Raw genomic sequence first — 16,470 nt, 5'->3', positions numbered from 1 at the left:
CTCCTGGGCCCAAACGATCCTTCCATCTTGGCCTCCCAAAGTTCTACGATTAATGGCATGAGCCACCATGTCTGGCCTTGTGTTTCTTTCACTCATTCCCTCACCAGACTTGAATCAGCATTTTTGATCTGGCATTGGGCTAGGAGCTGTCAATATGGAGTTTCTCACCGAAAGTCATATCTTGTCAATCTGCAACCAAAACATTTGGTTATGGAGTCTCTACCCTCAAATCCACTCTCTCCTCCTAGGCCTCCTTCCCCCTGAGATCCAGTTCTAGGAATGAGAATCTTAGATGGCAGCTGGTTGAGTGGTGACATATTGAACGCCAGTTCCTCACTGGAGTGGCTCTGACTGCTATGCATCTGTAGTTGCTTCCCTTGGACACACCACTAGGCTGGGAATCCTCAGGACAGGAATGTGTGAGGCATCTGGGTGGAGGGAGGACAGGTCCTGTCATGCCCCGGGCTGAGTGTGGAAGATGGCAGAATGAACAAGGATGGTATGTTTGTAGTCTGTGTCACCACAGACTGACAGAGTGACTGTGTTGCTTGTGGGCACATGATGCCACCTTAACCCACCATCAATCCACCTCCACAAGAGCCCTTAGAGTCTGTTGCTGGCTGTTGGTCACAACCACTGCCTGCAATGCCTGGCACTATGGGCTGCAGACTGGTTTTGTCTTGTTACCCTGTCCTCAGTCTACCTTACTTAGATCTTTACTGTCCCTGTCTTGATGACTAAGTCAGGCTGCTACATTCTAAAGGGCCAACATGTCTGTCACTTGCTTGAGGATGTGGATGAAAGAGAATGAGTGGGGTTGTCTATGGATTGTCCAAGAGTAATGTTCAGAAACTTGAGGGAAGGTCACTGAAGCTGTCAAGAAAGACAGCTGCAAGGTTCTGAATTTTGTTTGATATGTAAATAAACACACGTGCACACACACACACACACACACGCAGACAGTCAATCTTCATTATTCATGGATTCTGTATTTGCAAATCTGCCCTCTTGCTAAAATTTACCGAAATCAATACTTGCAGCCCCTTTGTGGTCATTTGTGAACATGTGCAGAGCAGTGAAAAACTCGCGTGGCTTGGCACCTATCTTCCCAGCCAGGGTCTTCACAATCTATTTAGTGCTACTTTTTTTTGCCTTTTTGTGATTTTTGTTGGTGACTTTGCTGTTTAAAACAGTTCCCAAGTGTAGTGCTGCACTGCTGTCTGGTGTTCCTAAGTGCAAGGCTGTGATGTGCCTTACAGGGAAACTAGGTGTGTTAGACAAGCTTCCTGCAGACAACGTTGCTGCTGGCTGTTTGTTCAATGTTAACAAATCAACAGTATCTATTGAATAAGATGTCGTTAAACAGAAAACTCACATAAGACAAGGTGATGTGTTGATCAGTTGATGAAAATTTTGTGACCAGAGGCTTGCAGAAACCTCACCCTGTGTTTCCCCCAAGAACAATGTTTCAATATTCACTAATCCAGTGTCCACAGTGACTTTATAGACCATTACTACCATGAATAATGAGAATCAGCTATACATACATCATTTCTCCTCTTCTTCCACCCTTGATGCCTGCTTCTCCTTCTTTGCTTCATCCAAATTTTATTTGGAAGTTTTCCATTTTGGTCTGGTCTACATAGTTGCTTGAGAACCCTGTGGTCGCTTACATCTGTTTGTGAAACTCTGATCCCAGGAAGCAAGGACAATATCAGTGGTCTGTACCTTCTCTATGGTGGGCGCTGCATCCTTGCATCCTTGGGAACACAGAGATGACAGCAACTAAGTCCTTGCTCTCAAGGAGCTTGCTTGGCCCTTTCCTGTTAATTATTGATAGACAGCATTGCTTGAATGTTGGGTCACCAGCTGTTTTCCAAGCCCTGGAAACCAGGAATTCAATCCCATTTGACCATCTAGTATTTGGTTTGGCTTCTAAGATAGTTAACTAAACTGCTCTAGGAGCTAGTTGTTATCATCAAAACTAGTCTAAGACTCATAATCTAGCTGAAGTGTGATGATGGTTAGAAGATTAGAGAGGGATCACACTTCTATTGATCTATGATCAGGCATTAGAGGCCATTGCTGGTCAATTCCTTCGGCCAGCTCTTTCATGTTGCTTGTGCTTCTTGATATTCTGGAATACAGGGACATCCTCAGAGAAAGATTATATTTCCAGTGTGAATATAAGGTTGGCACAGGCAGACTTGTAGATGGCCAGACACCTCTTGGCTATATGTTAACAACTAAAGCATAAGTAAGAGCCAGAGGAGGAAAAACATTTGGAATAGGTCTATTCCAAATGATATATATAGTGGATAATCCATATATGTATATGCATGTGGATGAATATGGTCATGGATGGCTTTGTCCGGGATCTGATATAAAGGAAAGGTGTAATGGATAGAGAAGAAAATCAGAGGAACCCCTTTGATGAAGAGAATGAAGGTGGATGGTGAGGTTTAAGAGCTGATCCTGGAAGGCAGGATGAGAAACAGGTCATCGTTTGCCTGCTTATCTTGTCTTCTTCCTCCCTGTTGGGATGCTTTAATCAGGACGCTGTGCAGCTGTGTGCTACAAGCTACAAGCTAACAAAGACAGTGCAGAGAAGTGCGTTTTCGCTTCCTAGCTCCATGAAGACTTTGTTAATTATGGGTCATGCAGAGTGCAGGGGGCAAAAGGTAGGCTGGCGAGGATCCAGGAACATGAGGAATGTTCTGGCATTCAGGAAGGTCACCCCACTGAAATTTGTGGCTCTTCTAGCAACCTGATGTGAAGGGAAGCAGAGAAATAGGGCAGATGTCCAGGAATGTAAAACCTAAACTGCTTAAAGGAGAGAAAATAGAGAAAAAAGGGAGGAACAGCCACACGGGGTATTCTATGGGCACAAGTAAATGAGTGTCAGTGTTGCTGGAGAGACTTTGTCCAGGTCCAGTTTGGCAGCCAGCCTCCATTCACAGATGTTCATGGATGTGAATGAAAGAGAATGAGTGGGGTGATCTATGGATGGTCCAAGAGTAATGGTTCAGAAGCTTGGGTCGAGGAGGCCAGAATATTTGGAGAGGGAAGGTCACTGAAGCTATCAAGAAAGACAGCTGCAAGGATAGGATTTAACATTACCTTTTTGTCATTCTTTTATTTCTTTTGAAATTCAGCACTCTAATCAGGGCTCATTTGCATGACTTTGCACTCAGTATACCCTTGAGATCTTCCCTGGGCTTGGGTTATATAGGGCCAGTGGAGAGCATGGTCAGATGTGACCCCACACTTCCAAAGCATCCTTCTAGAGACTGCTTGAATCCCTAGGGGGATTTGTCCTGGAGGAGTCCTTCAAACAGCCTCTACTTCATGCTCCTGGACTTTGGGAAAGCATGTTTTTGACTGCTGCTGTAGCTTGGATTGAGAGATGGTACATTCTTGATGAGGACCATAGTATATATGAAGATCAGTGTATTAGTCCATATTCACACTGCTATAAAGAACTACCCAAGACTGACTAATTTATAAAGAAAGAGGTTTAATTGACTCATGGTTCTGTATGGATGGGGAAGCCTCAGGAAACTTACAATCATGGTGGAAGGGAAAGGGGAAGCAAGGCCTGTCTTACATGGCAGCAGGAGAGAGAGAGAGAGAGAGCAAGTGAAGGGGGAAGTGCTACACTTTAAAACCATCAGATCTTGTGAAAATTCACTCAGTATCACAAGAACAACAAGGAGGAAGTCTGTCCCCATGATCCACTCATGTCCCAGCAGGCCCCTCCTTTGACACATGGGGATTATAATTCAAGATGGGATTTGGGTGGGGACACAGAGCCAAACTATATCAATCAGATTCCTTGGAGTCAAACAGATCTTGATTCTAATTCCAGCTTTCACACTTGCTAGCTGTGTGACTTAAAGCAAGTTATTTAACTTTCCTGTGCCTTTTTGTGTCACTTGTAAAACAGGGATAATACCTACCCAAAAGGTTGTCGAGAACATTGGCGATAGTATGTAAAATACTGACCTAGAAAGCTTCCAATGGTGATCACTAGTATCATTATCCCTTTTTAGTGTCTTAGTTTTGTGGACAGACGATCCTTTCTTCCTTTCCTCTAACATGGAACTTGGAAAGTGTAACTATGTGATGTGTTGGCAGTGGTCTCTGAAAAGAGGTTCCTAAACAGAAGGAGGTATGAAGAGGGAAGGGCTGGGCCAGAGGCTCTGAGAGAGCTTCATGTCAGTCAAAGGCTGGCTGGTGCTCAACAGAACTGGACTGGTGCTCAACAGAACTCAACAGGCTGGCTGGTAGAACTGGCTGGTGCTCAACAGAACTGGACAGTGGTTGCTGTAACTAGCACAGGGGGCTGTGGCTCTAGACATCAGGAGCTATGGCATATAAAACAGCAATATGGTTTCAAACTCTGCTGCCTGCAGGCTCCCATGCTAGGCACCCAGAGAGCAGGCCTAAGACATGGTGTCTGCTTCCAGGGTCTCAAATTCTTAATAAGATGGTTAAAATCTACTCTAAAATCTACTTTCACTCTCAGCACTCCCTCCCACTGCCTCTTTCTGCTAGTTTCTCTTCTTTCCCTCTATTTAGGGTTTCCTTTGTCCAGGTCCTGTTCCTTTTTCCTTTATTTAGTCCTTACAACCCTCTCTGAAATGTTGCTCCCATTTTACAGATGTGGAAACTAAAGCATGGGAAGGTTAAGTAACTTGGCCAAGGTTGTGCTTTAAGATTTAAACTCAAACAGATCAATCTAACCAAATACTGTATTTCATTTTTAATGTTTAGGTAGTTGTAGTGGGTAGTGGATTTTTTAAATGTAATGTCATAATATGGCTTTTTAAAAAGCCAACAGCTTCCTGTCTCTATTAAAAATACAAAAAATTAGCCGGGCGTGGTGGCGGGCACCTGTAGTCCCAGCTACTGTGGAGGCTGAGGCAGGAGAATGGCGTGAACCCGGGAGGCGGAGCTTGCAGTGAGCCAAGATCGCGGGACTGCACTCCAGCCTGGGCGACAGAGCAAGGCTCCGTCTCAAAAAAAAAAAAAAAAGAGCCAACAGCTTAAGAAGATATGTAAGTGAAAAGTAAATCACTTACTTTATTCAACCCAATTGTTAGTTCCCTGCCTCCTCTGGGAAACTGTCGCTGTTGCCAGCTCATCGTGTTCGCTTCCAGATTCTTTATGTAAAAGTGAGTGTGTGTGTGTTTGTGTGTATGTGTGTGTGTTTGCATGTATGTATGTGTGCACACCCGTCACCATTCTGCATCTTGGTTTTATCTACTAAAGAACACTTCTTCAAGCTCATTCCCATTTCAGTATTCTTCCTATTTCTTTTTCATAGTCACAGCATATTATATGGAGGTTCCCTAAGAAAAGAAACCAGTCCTGACTGGGCGCAGTGGCTCATGCCTATAATCCCAGCACTTTGGGAGGCCGAGGTGGGTGGATCACTTGAAGTCAGGAGTTTGAGACCAGTCTGGCCAACATGGTGAAACCCCATCTGTACTAAAAATACAAAAAATTGACCAGGTGTGGTGGCACATGCCTCTAATCCCAGGTACTGGGGAGGCTGAAGCAGGAGAACTGATTGAACCTGGGAGGCAGAGGCTGCAGTGAGCCCAGATCGTGCTGCTGCACTCCAGCTTGGGTGACAGAGTGAAATTCCATCTCAAAAAAAAAGAAAGAAAGAAGAAAACAGTCCTCTGTCATGGGCATTTAGGTTCAGTCTTTGGCTTCTCCAGACAGAGCTGCAGTAACCACCGTTGGGCCCATGGAAAGATCTACCCGCAGGATAGATACCTGGAAGTGGCTTTACTGCGTTAAAATGTCTGTGCGTTTAACATGCTTGATTCACGTTGCCAGTTGCCCTCAAAAAAAAAAAACAAAAGTCTGTGCTCTTTTCTACAGTGTGAACTGTCCTTTAATGTTTTTCTAAACCCACCTGAGGAGAACCCCCTGATGCTGCCTCTCACATACATGTAGGCCCCTATCAAATGATATAGGTCTTTTTATTCCTTTAGATTCACTGGGGTATAATTGACAGATAGATATGGTCTGTATTTCAGGTGCACAACTCAATGTTCTGCTATACATATACATTGGGAAATGATCACCATAATCAATCCAGTTTAGCATTCCCAGCACCTCACATAGCTCTTTCAGATCAGGAGCTTTCACTAGTTCCTGTATCCTGAGCAGGCGCTGGGATCTCTGTGACACTCAGTGCAGTGGAGACAGAGCCCAGAGGGGATAGTTGACCCTACGCCTGGGTTATGCAACGTGTGTCTCTGCTGGCAGAGGCCACCTACTGGAGAAAGGCCCAACTGTCCCAGGCCTGAGGCCCTGGCCCCAGGCTCTTGATGCTTTTGTGAGGTTTTTGTCTCTTTCTGTTTTGATAAATTGGTCTCTGGCATGAGAATCAGTCAATGTCCTCTCTCACCCCTGGCTTTCTAGAAACTACATCTATATTTAGCCTGGTTGCCCCACCCCTACCCCTCTTCCTGAGCTGGGGTATAAATGCCAACCAACCAGAGGATGACAGGGTCCAGGCTCAGAGAGCAGCTGAGGCAATGGGCTCTCATGGAAACCTGAAGCTCTTGTTTCTCAAATCCAAACCAGCTCACAGGCAATTAGTATTGGGAGGAAGGCAGGGTAGGGTGTGGACCTTCAGGACAAAGCATAGAGCCAGGGCTGGGCAGTCTGGCTGTCCTGACTCCTCGTGGGCAGAGAGTAAATGACAGCCACACACGTGGAAGTGCCCTTGGAAGGCGGGAGAACAGGGAAGAACAGGACTTCTGAGCCAAGAGGATCTGTGGCCCTGCAAACAGACATGTTGGGCCAGACACACCTCAAAGGCCAGCTCTGGGATCTGAGTTCCAGGGAGCCCCTGGGTCTGGCAGTTGGAGCTGGCGAGCAAGCTTTCTGTACCCTGAACACCGACCCCACGCTCCAGAGCCTAACGGTGTTCTCTTCTTTTTCAGTGTTCTCGGGCTTCTTATGACAACTCTTAAGCAGAAGCAAGAGCACCAAACTTTTTTTTTTTTACCCCCAGTACTTTCTCTTTTATTTTTTATTTTTAGAGATAGGATCTCACTTCATCACCCACACTGAAGTGCAGTGGCGCAATCTTGGTTCACTGTAGCCTTGACCTCACCGGCTTAAGCCATCCTTCCACTTTAGCCTCCCAAGTAGCTGGGACCACAGGTGCATGCCACCATGCCTGGCTAAATTTTTTTAATCTTATACAGGGTTTCACCATGTTGACCAGGCTGGTCTCAAACTCCTGAGCTCAAGCCATCTGCCCACCTCAGCCTCCCAAAGTGCTGGGCTTGCAGGCGTGCTCACGCCACCATGCCCGGTCCCAGTACTTTCTCTTAACTCAGCTCTGCACTGTTTTCTCTTCCCATTCCTAGCCTCATTCCTGTTGTCAGGAAAAGTGGGGCTGAGTGGCAATCTCCAACCCTCCTGTGTATAGACGTCTGAGATGGAGCTTCATATTTAAAGCAACATGAGAAAGATGAGAGAAAGATGGGGAAGCAGTGGAATCTCTTTTCAGGCAACCCTGCAGCTGGCTCCACTTGGAGCTGCCCCCAAATGAGGGTCAAATGCAGGCTCCCTGGAGCCTGGGGAAGGACAGACGGGGCCCCTGATAGGCCCTGGGGCCTCAGGAAGCTCTCAGCCCCGGGCCCGGTCTGCTGAGAGGCTTTGGTTCACATCACTGGAGGTGGTGGCTGCGCTAGGCTGACGATGTGCTGTCTTCTTGGTGCCCATGGCCTTGCAGGTTTAACAGGAAGAGCTCTGAACCAGACAAGACAGCCAGTGGGAGGACAGAGCAGCCCTTCAGCGACCAGAGCGAAATGCCTGGTTGTTAAAAAAAAAAAAAAAAAAAAAAAAAAAAAAAAAAAGGAAATGAGAGTTTCTTCTGAAATAGAAACTTCTGGTCCTTGAGTAAGTTTAGAGAATTACGGGCATTCTGAAGCCTGAGCATTTGTGGTGACGGACGAAGCCTCAAGAACCACAAGGTTGGTGGGAGGGACGCCAATCTCATGTCCTGGAATATACAGATGTGCCCTGTGGGGATGATTGTATCTCGTTTCTGGGGAAGGCTAACAGTTCTCAAGGTACTTCCATAGTCTCTTGTCCCTCCAGAAAAGCGACAGTAAACAAATACAGGTGAAAGGCAAAAGGCTTTTTGTTTCCACAAAGATGGAAAAAAGCCTGGCATATAACTTCTCTCTTGTTAGCTATTGCAGGGTTAGGACTGGGCCTGAGGCAGGCTTGACTTGGAGCTAAGGAGCCCCTGACAGCCTGGTGCTGCTCCACCTCCCTGACAACCCCGGCTCTGCGGTAGGCCCCTTGGGTGATGAGGGTCGTCACAGCAGGGTACCAGAGTCAAGGTCCAAAACCAACAGCAGCTGCTTCCTTGACTGTTGGGTCATTCTTGGCCTTGAGCCACCTGGGGCTGTTTGGGACATCAACTTCACTGAGCACTTTAAGTTTCTGGGGTTGAAAACAATCCAGGAAGCTAAAGGCTAAGCCTCAGATCCCTAAGACTTCCAGACCTAGAAGCCTGCACTTCTTGCTGAATATCCTCATCCATAAGTTGCTTAACCTCAGTGTTCCCACGTATAAAAGGAGGGAGTTACACTGACAATCTCTTGGGCCCTTTATGGATCTAAGAGTCTGGGCCTGCCTGGGACTGCCAGCAGAACTCTACTCTTACCTCTTCTCTGTCCCAGGGGCTGAGTCGGTGTGGTCCCCAGCTGTCCCTTTGCTAGAGCAAGCTTGTCAATTGATGAGTGCGATTGCCCTCAACCCCGTGTGTGTGCTAATGAACATGAACAGTGAGTCATGTTTTACCAAGAATCCTAACTAACGCGTGGTCCCTGAGCGGATGTCAGCAGCTCATTTCCAGGAAGGAAATGGTTGGGGCTGGGCTTTGGCTGGGAAGGCTTAGCCATCTTCACACTCAGCAGTTCCTTGGAAGATGCTGCTGCTCATGCAGACGGTGATTCCGCCACCATCTTTCCCCAACTAACTATGTCAGAAAAGTGGGGCCCACTCCTGCTGGGGCTGGGAGGAGGGCAGGACTCTCAGGATACGGATGATGAAAAGCCTCTAGGGGCGTGCCTCAGGGAGGTGTCCTTTATACAGCCTCCCAAAGTCCACGTGGTGTGACTGGCAGTGGGAGAGAATGTTCGAATTAGGAAAATGAGCCCTTAAACTTGCACACTTGTGCGCACACACACACACATACAACTTACATAGGCTACAAGGGTGCCACTTTTCTTTTCTTTTTTTTTTTTTTTTCTTTTGAGATAGAGTCTCATTCTGTTGCCTAGGCTGGAGTGCAGTGGTGTGATCTCGGCTCACTACAACCGCCACCTCCCAAATTCAAGCGATTCTCCTGCCACAGCCTCCCAAGTAGCTGGAACTATAGGCATGTGCCACCGTGCCCTGCTAATTTTTGTATTTTTAGCAGAGAGGGGGTTTCACTATGTTGACCAGGCTGGTCTTGAACTCCTGACCTCGTGATCCACCCACCTCGGCCTCCCAAAATGCTGGGATTACAGGCCTGAGCCACCATGCCCGGCCTCAAGGGTGCCACCTTTCTAGCTAAGAACACTTTAGTAGTTTTTTGGGTTTTTTTTTTTTTTTTTTTCCAGACAGGATCTTGTTCGGTTGCCCAGGCTAGAGTGGAGTGGCATGATCTCGGCCCACTGCAACCTCTGCCTCCTGGGTTCAAGCAATTCTCCTGCTTCAGCCCCCAGCCCCCAAGTAGCGGGGACTACAGGCATGCACCATCATGGCCAACTAATTTTTGTATTTTTAGTAGAGACGGGGTTTTGGCATGTTGGCCAGGCTGGTCTTGAACTCCCGACCTCAGATGATCCGCCCACCTCGGCCTCTCAAAGTGCTAGGATTACAGGCGTGAGCCACCGTGCCCAGCTCTAGTTTTCTGTTCCTGCAGAGTTCCTGCTTCCTCTTCCTTTCAAAAATCCAAGGCCAGGCCTCAGGATTTCCACCTGCTTGTCTGGCCCCTTCTATTTCTGGGCAGGCTCTGGGATGTCTAGAGCTATGGTTTGGGCCTTTTCTCCCTTCCATGTACACATCTATCCCCAGAACAGGAGCTATTCCAGTCACAGGTCTCTAGACTCTAGAAGACTTCATGCTGAGACTAGCATCCTTACTTCTTATAGCAGCTCGTTAAATGTTATTATGCTGGCTACTCTGGAGATTTCAATATTTAAAAAGGTTTTTTCTAGGGAAATGCACTTGCGTTATTTCCTGTGTAATTTTTTAAAATGGGAAGGGGAACAGAGTACTGTAAAAGTAAGTATAAGAGTTGGGGTGCGACCCGGCATGGTGGCTCACGCCTGTAATCCCAGCACTTTGGGAGGCCGAGGCGGGTGGATCATGAGGTTAGGAGATTGAGACCATCCTGGCTAACACGGTGAAACCCCATCTCTACTAAAAATACAAAAGAAAATTAGCCGGGTGTGGTGGTGGGTGCCTGTAGTCCCAGCTACTCAGGAGGCTGAGGCAGGAGAATGGTGTGAACCAGGGAGGTGGAGCTTTCAATGAGCTGAGTGAGCCACTACACTGCAGCCTGGGTGACAGAGTGAGACTCCATCTCAAAAAAAAAAAAGAGTCGGGGCACAGTGGCTCACACTTGTAATCCCAGCACTGTGGGAGGCCTAGGAGAGGGGATTGCTTCAGCCCAGGAGTTCCAGACTAGCCTGGACAACATAGTGAGACCCCATCTTTATAAAAAATCAAAAATTAGCCATGCATGGTGGTATGCACCTGTAGTCCCAGCTACACTGGAGGCTGAAGCAGGAGGATTACTTGAACCCAGGAGGTCTAGACTGCAGTGAGCTGAGATCATGCCACTGCACTTCAGCCTGGGCTACAAAGCAACACCCTGTTCTCGCAAAAAAAAATAAAAATAAAAAATAAAAAAAAATTAAAAGAAAAAAAGTAAGTACAAGCCATGATGGGAGCTGGGCAGGCAATGAAAGGAGAAGTAAGAATCGTTTGGTGCCCAACCTAGAGGTAAGAGTGGCTGGCAGCTGGGGTGGGCCCCATGTCCTCTGTTGGAGAAATGGAGACCAGGGGGCCCAGAAGACAGGTCTCCGTGGTCACAGGGCGAGGAGCCAGAAGTTCAGTGACCCAGGGCAGGCTGTGTGCTCTCTCGGCAGGCGAAGCATGAAGCGGAAGGCACTGTTCACCTGCCCTTTCAACGGGGACTGCCGCATCACCAAGGACAACCGGCGCCACTGCCAGGCCTGCCGGCTCAAACGCTGTGTGGACATCGGCATGATGAAGGAGTGTGAGTGTCCAGGGGCTGGGTGGGGTTTGGGCCTGAGCTGGAGTCAGGGAAAGGCCTTGGCCATTCTCCTGCAAGTTTGGGCGGAGGGTCTGCCTGGCCCTTCCTCTGTAGCTGCCAGCGTCTGGGGCCAGGGCCTCATGGGACCAGCAGCTGGTGACAGGGCAGCTGGAAGTCCAAGGTCAGATGCACTCAGTGGCCCTGTGCACCCCTCGAGGATCTGTGTGCTGGTGTCAGAGGCCCTGGAAGGGTCCCTCCAGAGTGGGACCTGAGAGGAAGGAGAGGCAGGACACTGCCTTCAAGAGTCCCTTCTACTCCTGGGTCAGGGTCTTCCTCCAGGATGCCATTCTTTTTTCATAGCTCCCTGTTACTTGGACCGAGAGGGAAGAATGAGATTCAAGGAACCCCAGGTTCTCTGGGCTTGGGGAGAGAGGGCTGCTGTGGGTTGGGAAGGGCAGGAGTGATGGGGAGAATTAGTATTCAGAGCATAGCTGGCATCCACGTTCTGTCCCACCCCAGCCTCCCAGCCTCTCTGGTGCCTTGAACAGATCTGAGGGCTTGTGCCAGGGAGAGACCAGGAGGAAAGAGTCTGCCAGAGGAAGCACTGGGTTCTAGGACGACCCTCTGAATCCAGATGGAGAAAGAGGAGTGATTCTATAGGACTTCCTGTCCCACTCTGTGGTTGGAGAAGATCAACGTGGCATATTTACATGGATATTCTGACCCACCACTGAAAACAACACTTGAACTTTGCATCGGAGCTCTAGGACAGTTATTTGGTAACTAGAGTAGCCACTGAATTCAGCAGATGCTGGGAGGGGCCAGCCAGGCCGTCTCTGGGCTGGAGCATGGCCAGCTGGGCATGGGTGCCCTCACACTCATTCCTTGCTCTCCTTCTCTTGCTCACTCCTGTCTGCTGTCCGCATCCAGACCCCCACCGGGCCCTAGGACAGAACCCAGGCCCTCCTGGCTGTGGGTCTGAGGAGTCGGAGTGGGGTGGGGATGTTGCTGAGATGCAGACCCTCCTGGCTATGGGACCGTTTGGGGTGGTGGGGGATGGGGAGAGGTCAGGTAACAGGAAGATGTGTCAGGGACAGAGGAAGAGTCACAGGACAGGGCTTAGAGGATAGCAAATTTCTCCCTTAATGGGAAGAAAAAGTCTCTGTTTTTGGGACACAGAGGCAGAGCTGAGGCCCTCACCCTGGGCCTCCTCTTTGGGCCTTGACCTAGGATCCTCTTCTGTGGGTCACGATTCCTCCCTCCTCGTCTGGTGGCTCCCCAGCCAACACTGGCAGCCCTGGAAGGTGTTTCCAGGGCTGTGGTTTCTCCGCACCTCCACAGGGTACAGGCCTGGGCACGCTGATCTCTCCTACCCTAGTCCCTGCCACGCCCCGGCTCCTGTGTTTATCCTGAAGAGAGTAAGAAGTGGAGGCTGGAGGCCTGGGTGCCTTATGGGGCTTCACACACATTCTCAGTGGGCCCTGCTCAGGGTGAGGCATTAGGGTGGGCACCAACAAGGTGTGCTCAGCACAGTCCCGTCTCCGCAGAGAAGATAGCCTCTGCAAAGCAGAGGGCCTGGTTTCTAAAGCTCCAGCTAACCAAGACTGGCACGAGATTCCGCTGCTGCAGTTCGTAAGGCACTGCTGCAAGAGTTCCCCTCAGGGCCAGGCTCACTGATGCCCAAGAGGCCCCTCTCCTACCTCAGGAGGAAGAGGATGTCCTACTGACTTAGAATAGAAGGATCATCTGAGATTCAGAAAGGTAAAGACCTCAGGACTGGGATCAGAAAGCAAGTTGGTAGTCAAGCTGGGACTAGAATCAGACTTCACGTCCCCTCCTACCTGCTTCCTGGTCCCCATAGACAGCGCTGCATCCATGGTGAAGAGCAGCACCAGCCTGGAGTAAATCAGGGGGCCCTGCCTAGGAGCACCCTACCACGTGGGAACCCAGCAGCCCAGAAGCGATGCCCATCCCATCCCTAAATCAGCGCTCTTCCCTAAGTCAGCCACCCCCACCCCAGCCTAATTCTCTCCTGTGGAGTCCTATGTCCCCATTCTGCTGTATGCCCAAGGCAGCTTCTCACCACACCACCCTCCTCATCCCAGTGCAGGGAGCGGTACTGAGTTCCAGATGGGCTGGTGGAGCGGGGATCCAGTTAAAACAGAAATGTCCTGGTGCTTTTTACTTTCCCAAAGGGAAGATCGTCCAGGAAGAGACATCATTCCCAGCTTCAGGTTAGCCCAGCTTTAGGAGGCCTTCCCAGTGGGAAGTCCCCCAGCCTCAGAACCCTGGGAGAGCTGCTCATTTCTTATCTGGGCTGGGTTTTGTCCCCAAGGCATAGCATCCCAGAGACAATTGAGTGTCTCAATATTTGTAAAACCACAGGAAGGAAGCTAAAAGCCCAGGCTCCTGATGGCGGGGTAGGAAGATGGGCTTTCCATAGAAGAGGCACAGGAAGGGAAAGGATGAGGACAGAAACCCTGTGTATTGACCATCTACTATGCATCAGATAACACGTCAGGCACATGCATTTTCTTCTGAAATTCTCACAATACTCCCTAAATATGTAAATACTTTTATTGTTTCAATAGCTGAGGAAGCTCAGAGGAATTAAAATATCATGGCTCTGAGCTATTAAGATGATGGTATCAGCATTCATTCTAATCTAGGTCTGTCTGCTTCCAAAGCTCAGGCTTGTGGGCCACACCCGAGGCAGCCTCTCGTGGCCCCAGTGGGTCGGAGCTCACTCCATTGTGCATTTCCAGGCACTTTCACATGCTCTAAGAGATGGACTGAAGAGAGCTTGGTCCCACCAAAGACTCATCTTCTCTCTTTTCCGTTCTTAGTTGACTTTATACCCTGGGAACCCAAGAAATGTCCTGAGTTCTTGCTTTTTGCTTATACTATACCTGTCCTGCACAGAACCCCACATTATGGTAACTTGTTTGATGTTTTTACAGACGTGTGTCTTTTCTCCCTGGTGTTAGCAAAGTACCTGGCATATAGTGCTCAATAAATGTGTGGACTAAATTAATATTAGCTCCTCATTATGCTTCTTTCTCTCTGTATATCTTCCACAGGTCTATAGATCAGTAAGATTCTCCCAAACCTGTCTGTGCCATTCATTTGGAAAAATTTTATGTTGTCTTCCTGTGGTTGTTCTTAGGCCATCCTTGGCATCTCGAAATGTTTTCAAATTGTTTATGTTGCAGATCTTGACTTCGTTAGGGAGAGAACATGTCTTGCCTGGGAATAACTTGCGCAAAATTATTTCACACTGAGCAAGGAGCTTAAAAGGAAGTCAAAAAAAGCTTCTGAGCAACCATGTAGGTTTTACAAAGTCCATATGCCAAAACTTATGCTCTTCAGACACCTAATCACCAGAGAGTCCAACACTCTTTCAGAATCTGTTTACTCTTATTCTAGGTCAATGGCTTCATATATTATATAGTGTCTTCCTACATGATAGTAATGACATTTTAGGTTCAATCCATTGAAAAAATGATAAGAAGTTTCCTATGAAATTAACAAGCTCTTTAAACAAATTATTTCATAAATCACAGTGAATTTGCATATGTGGAAGACTTTAGACTTATTCAGTCCTCAAGCAATGTTGCCTTGCAGAAGGCTTACGGATTGGGCCTGTTTGAAACTGATGGATCTCAGCATTTCTTCCTCTACTACCTGCATAGAAGATGATGGTTGCTATTTGATGCAAGTGACTTGGAGGAATCATGTTATAGGGTTAAACTTGAACTCTCTTTGTCTCTTTAAAGTAGGTAGTTTACAAGCTTTGTGATTTAATTTTATTTTCTCACTCTTCAGATGGATTGGAACACAATGTTGTCAAAACTCCAGGGCTGAAAGCCAAGGTCCGCTTATAACCAGATGTAATCAGACACAGTAGAGGCTAGTGGTTATGACCTTCCACTCCAGAACCAGACTGCCCAGGTCTAAATACCAGTTTCACCACTGTTAGCTGTGTGACTTTGAGAAAGGTAGAAAGCCTCTCTGGGCCTCAGCTCCCTCATCTGCTAAATGGGAGTAACAATAGCACCTGCCTTAAAGGGTTGTCATGAGGACTAACTATATGAGTTAATATACAAAAAGCTCTTAGAATAGTGCCTCATAGATAGAAAAAGTCTATATGTGCTATCCAGCATTAAGAATATTTTCCTTTTATTACATCAAACTTGATCACCAGAACTTCTAGCTCCCAAGAGATCAAAAGTAAGTCTTAAGGGGTGGAAAGGCACACTCCCGGAGGCAGACACCAATAAGAAGAGACAACGCATAGCTTAACAGAGAGGTGGACACTGGAAGCAAGAAAAGTAGCCCAAGAACTCCAAAGCCCAGCACGCCGAGCCGTGCAACGCGGGGCATACAGCCTCCGACAACTCCGAGGCCGTAACCTTGTCCTGCAATGTTCAGTAATTATTCAGAATGATACCTCTGAATCATCAGGGAAAGGTTATATGACGTTAAAAGTGTTCCGTTACAAGGTTTTCTGTCTTGAAAATCTTTCCATAACAATTGTTTCAATAAAAGAGGTCAGCTTTGCTCAGCTCTCTGGTGTGCCAGGTGCCATTCCCTACATTGCAAGAGACAAGCAGCACTGGAGTACTCACTAGCCTTTCCTGAGCCAGGAAAATGATTTGCACACAGTTGGTGTAATCTGTGTGGATGCATTTGATGTTTGGCGCCAGACTATTGAGCAGACACCACAGCCAGGTAGCCCATCCGGTCTAGCCTTTATGGGGAAAATATAAGAATTATAAAACAAAGGCCAGGAGTGGTAGCTCGCGCCTGTAATTTCAGCACTTTGGGAGGCCAAGGCGGGCGGATCACTTGAGGTCAGGAGTTCGAGACCAGCCTGGCCAACATGGTGAAACCCCGTCTCTACTAAAAATACAAAAAAAATCAGCTGGATGTGGTGTCGTGTGCCTATAAACACAGGTACCCTGGAGCCTGAGGCAGGAGAATAGCTTAGAACTCCAGGGGGTGGAGGTTGCAGTGAGCCAAGATGGTGCCACTGTACTCCAGCCGGGGTAATAGAGCAAGACTCTGTGAAAGGAAGAAAGGAAGAAAGGAAGGAAGGAAGGAAGGAAGGGAGAGAGAGAGAGAGAGAGAGAGAGAGAGAGAGAGAAAGAAAG

The 16,470-nt window shown here is 48.0% G+C and overlaps 1 protein-coding gene across 4 annotated transcripts in view; it reads left to right on the top strand.

The window, feature by feature from the left end:
- The window catches only part of VDR (vitamin D receptor), a 63,712-nt gene that overhangs the window by 27,663 nt on the left and 19,579 nt on the right, over nucleotides 1-16,470 (top strand). For all 4 annotated transcript variants that reach the window (XM_025402902.1, XM_025402900.1, XM_025402901.1 and 1 more), the window contains one exon: nucleotides 11,190-11,320. In XM_025402902.1, coding sequence (XP_025258687.1) covers nucleotides 11,190-11,320 — 131 coding nt within the window. The remainder of the gene's footprint in view (nucleotides 1-11,189; nucleotides 11,321-16,470) is intronic.

Source organism: Theropithecus gelada, chromosome 11 (assembly GCF_003255815.1).
Source record: "Theropithecus gelada isolate Dixy chromosome 11, Tgel_1.0, whole genome shotgun sequence".
In the NCBI taxonomy this organism is placed as follows: Eukaryota; Metazoa; Chordata; class Mammalia; order Primates; family Cercopithecidae; genus Theropithecus; species Theropithecus gelada.
This window is presented reverse-complemented; position numbering and strand designations above follow the sequence as displayed.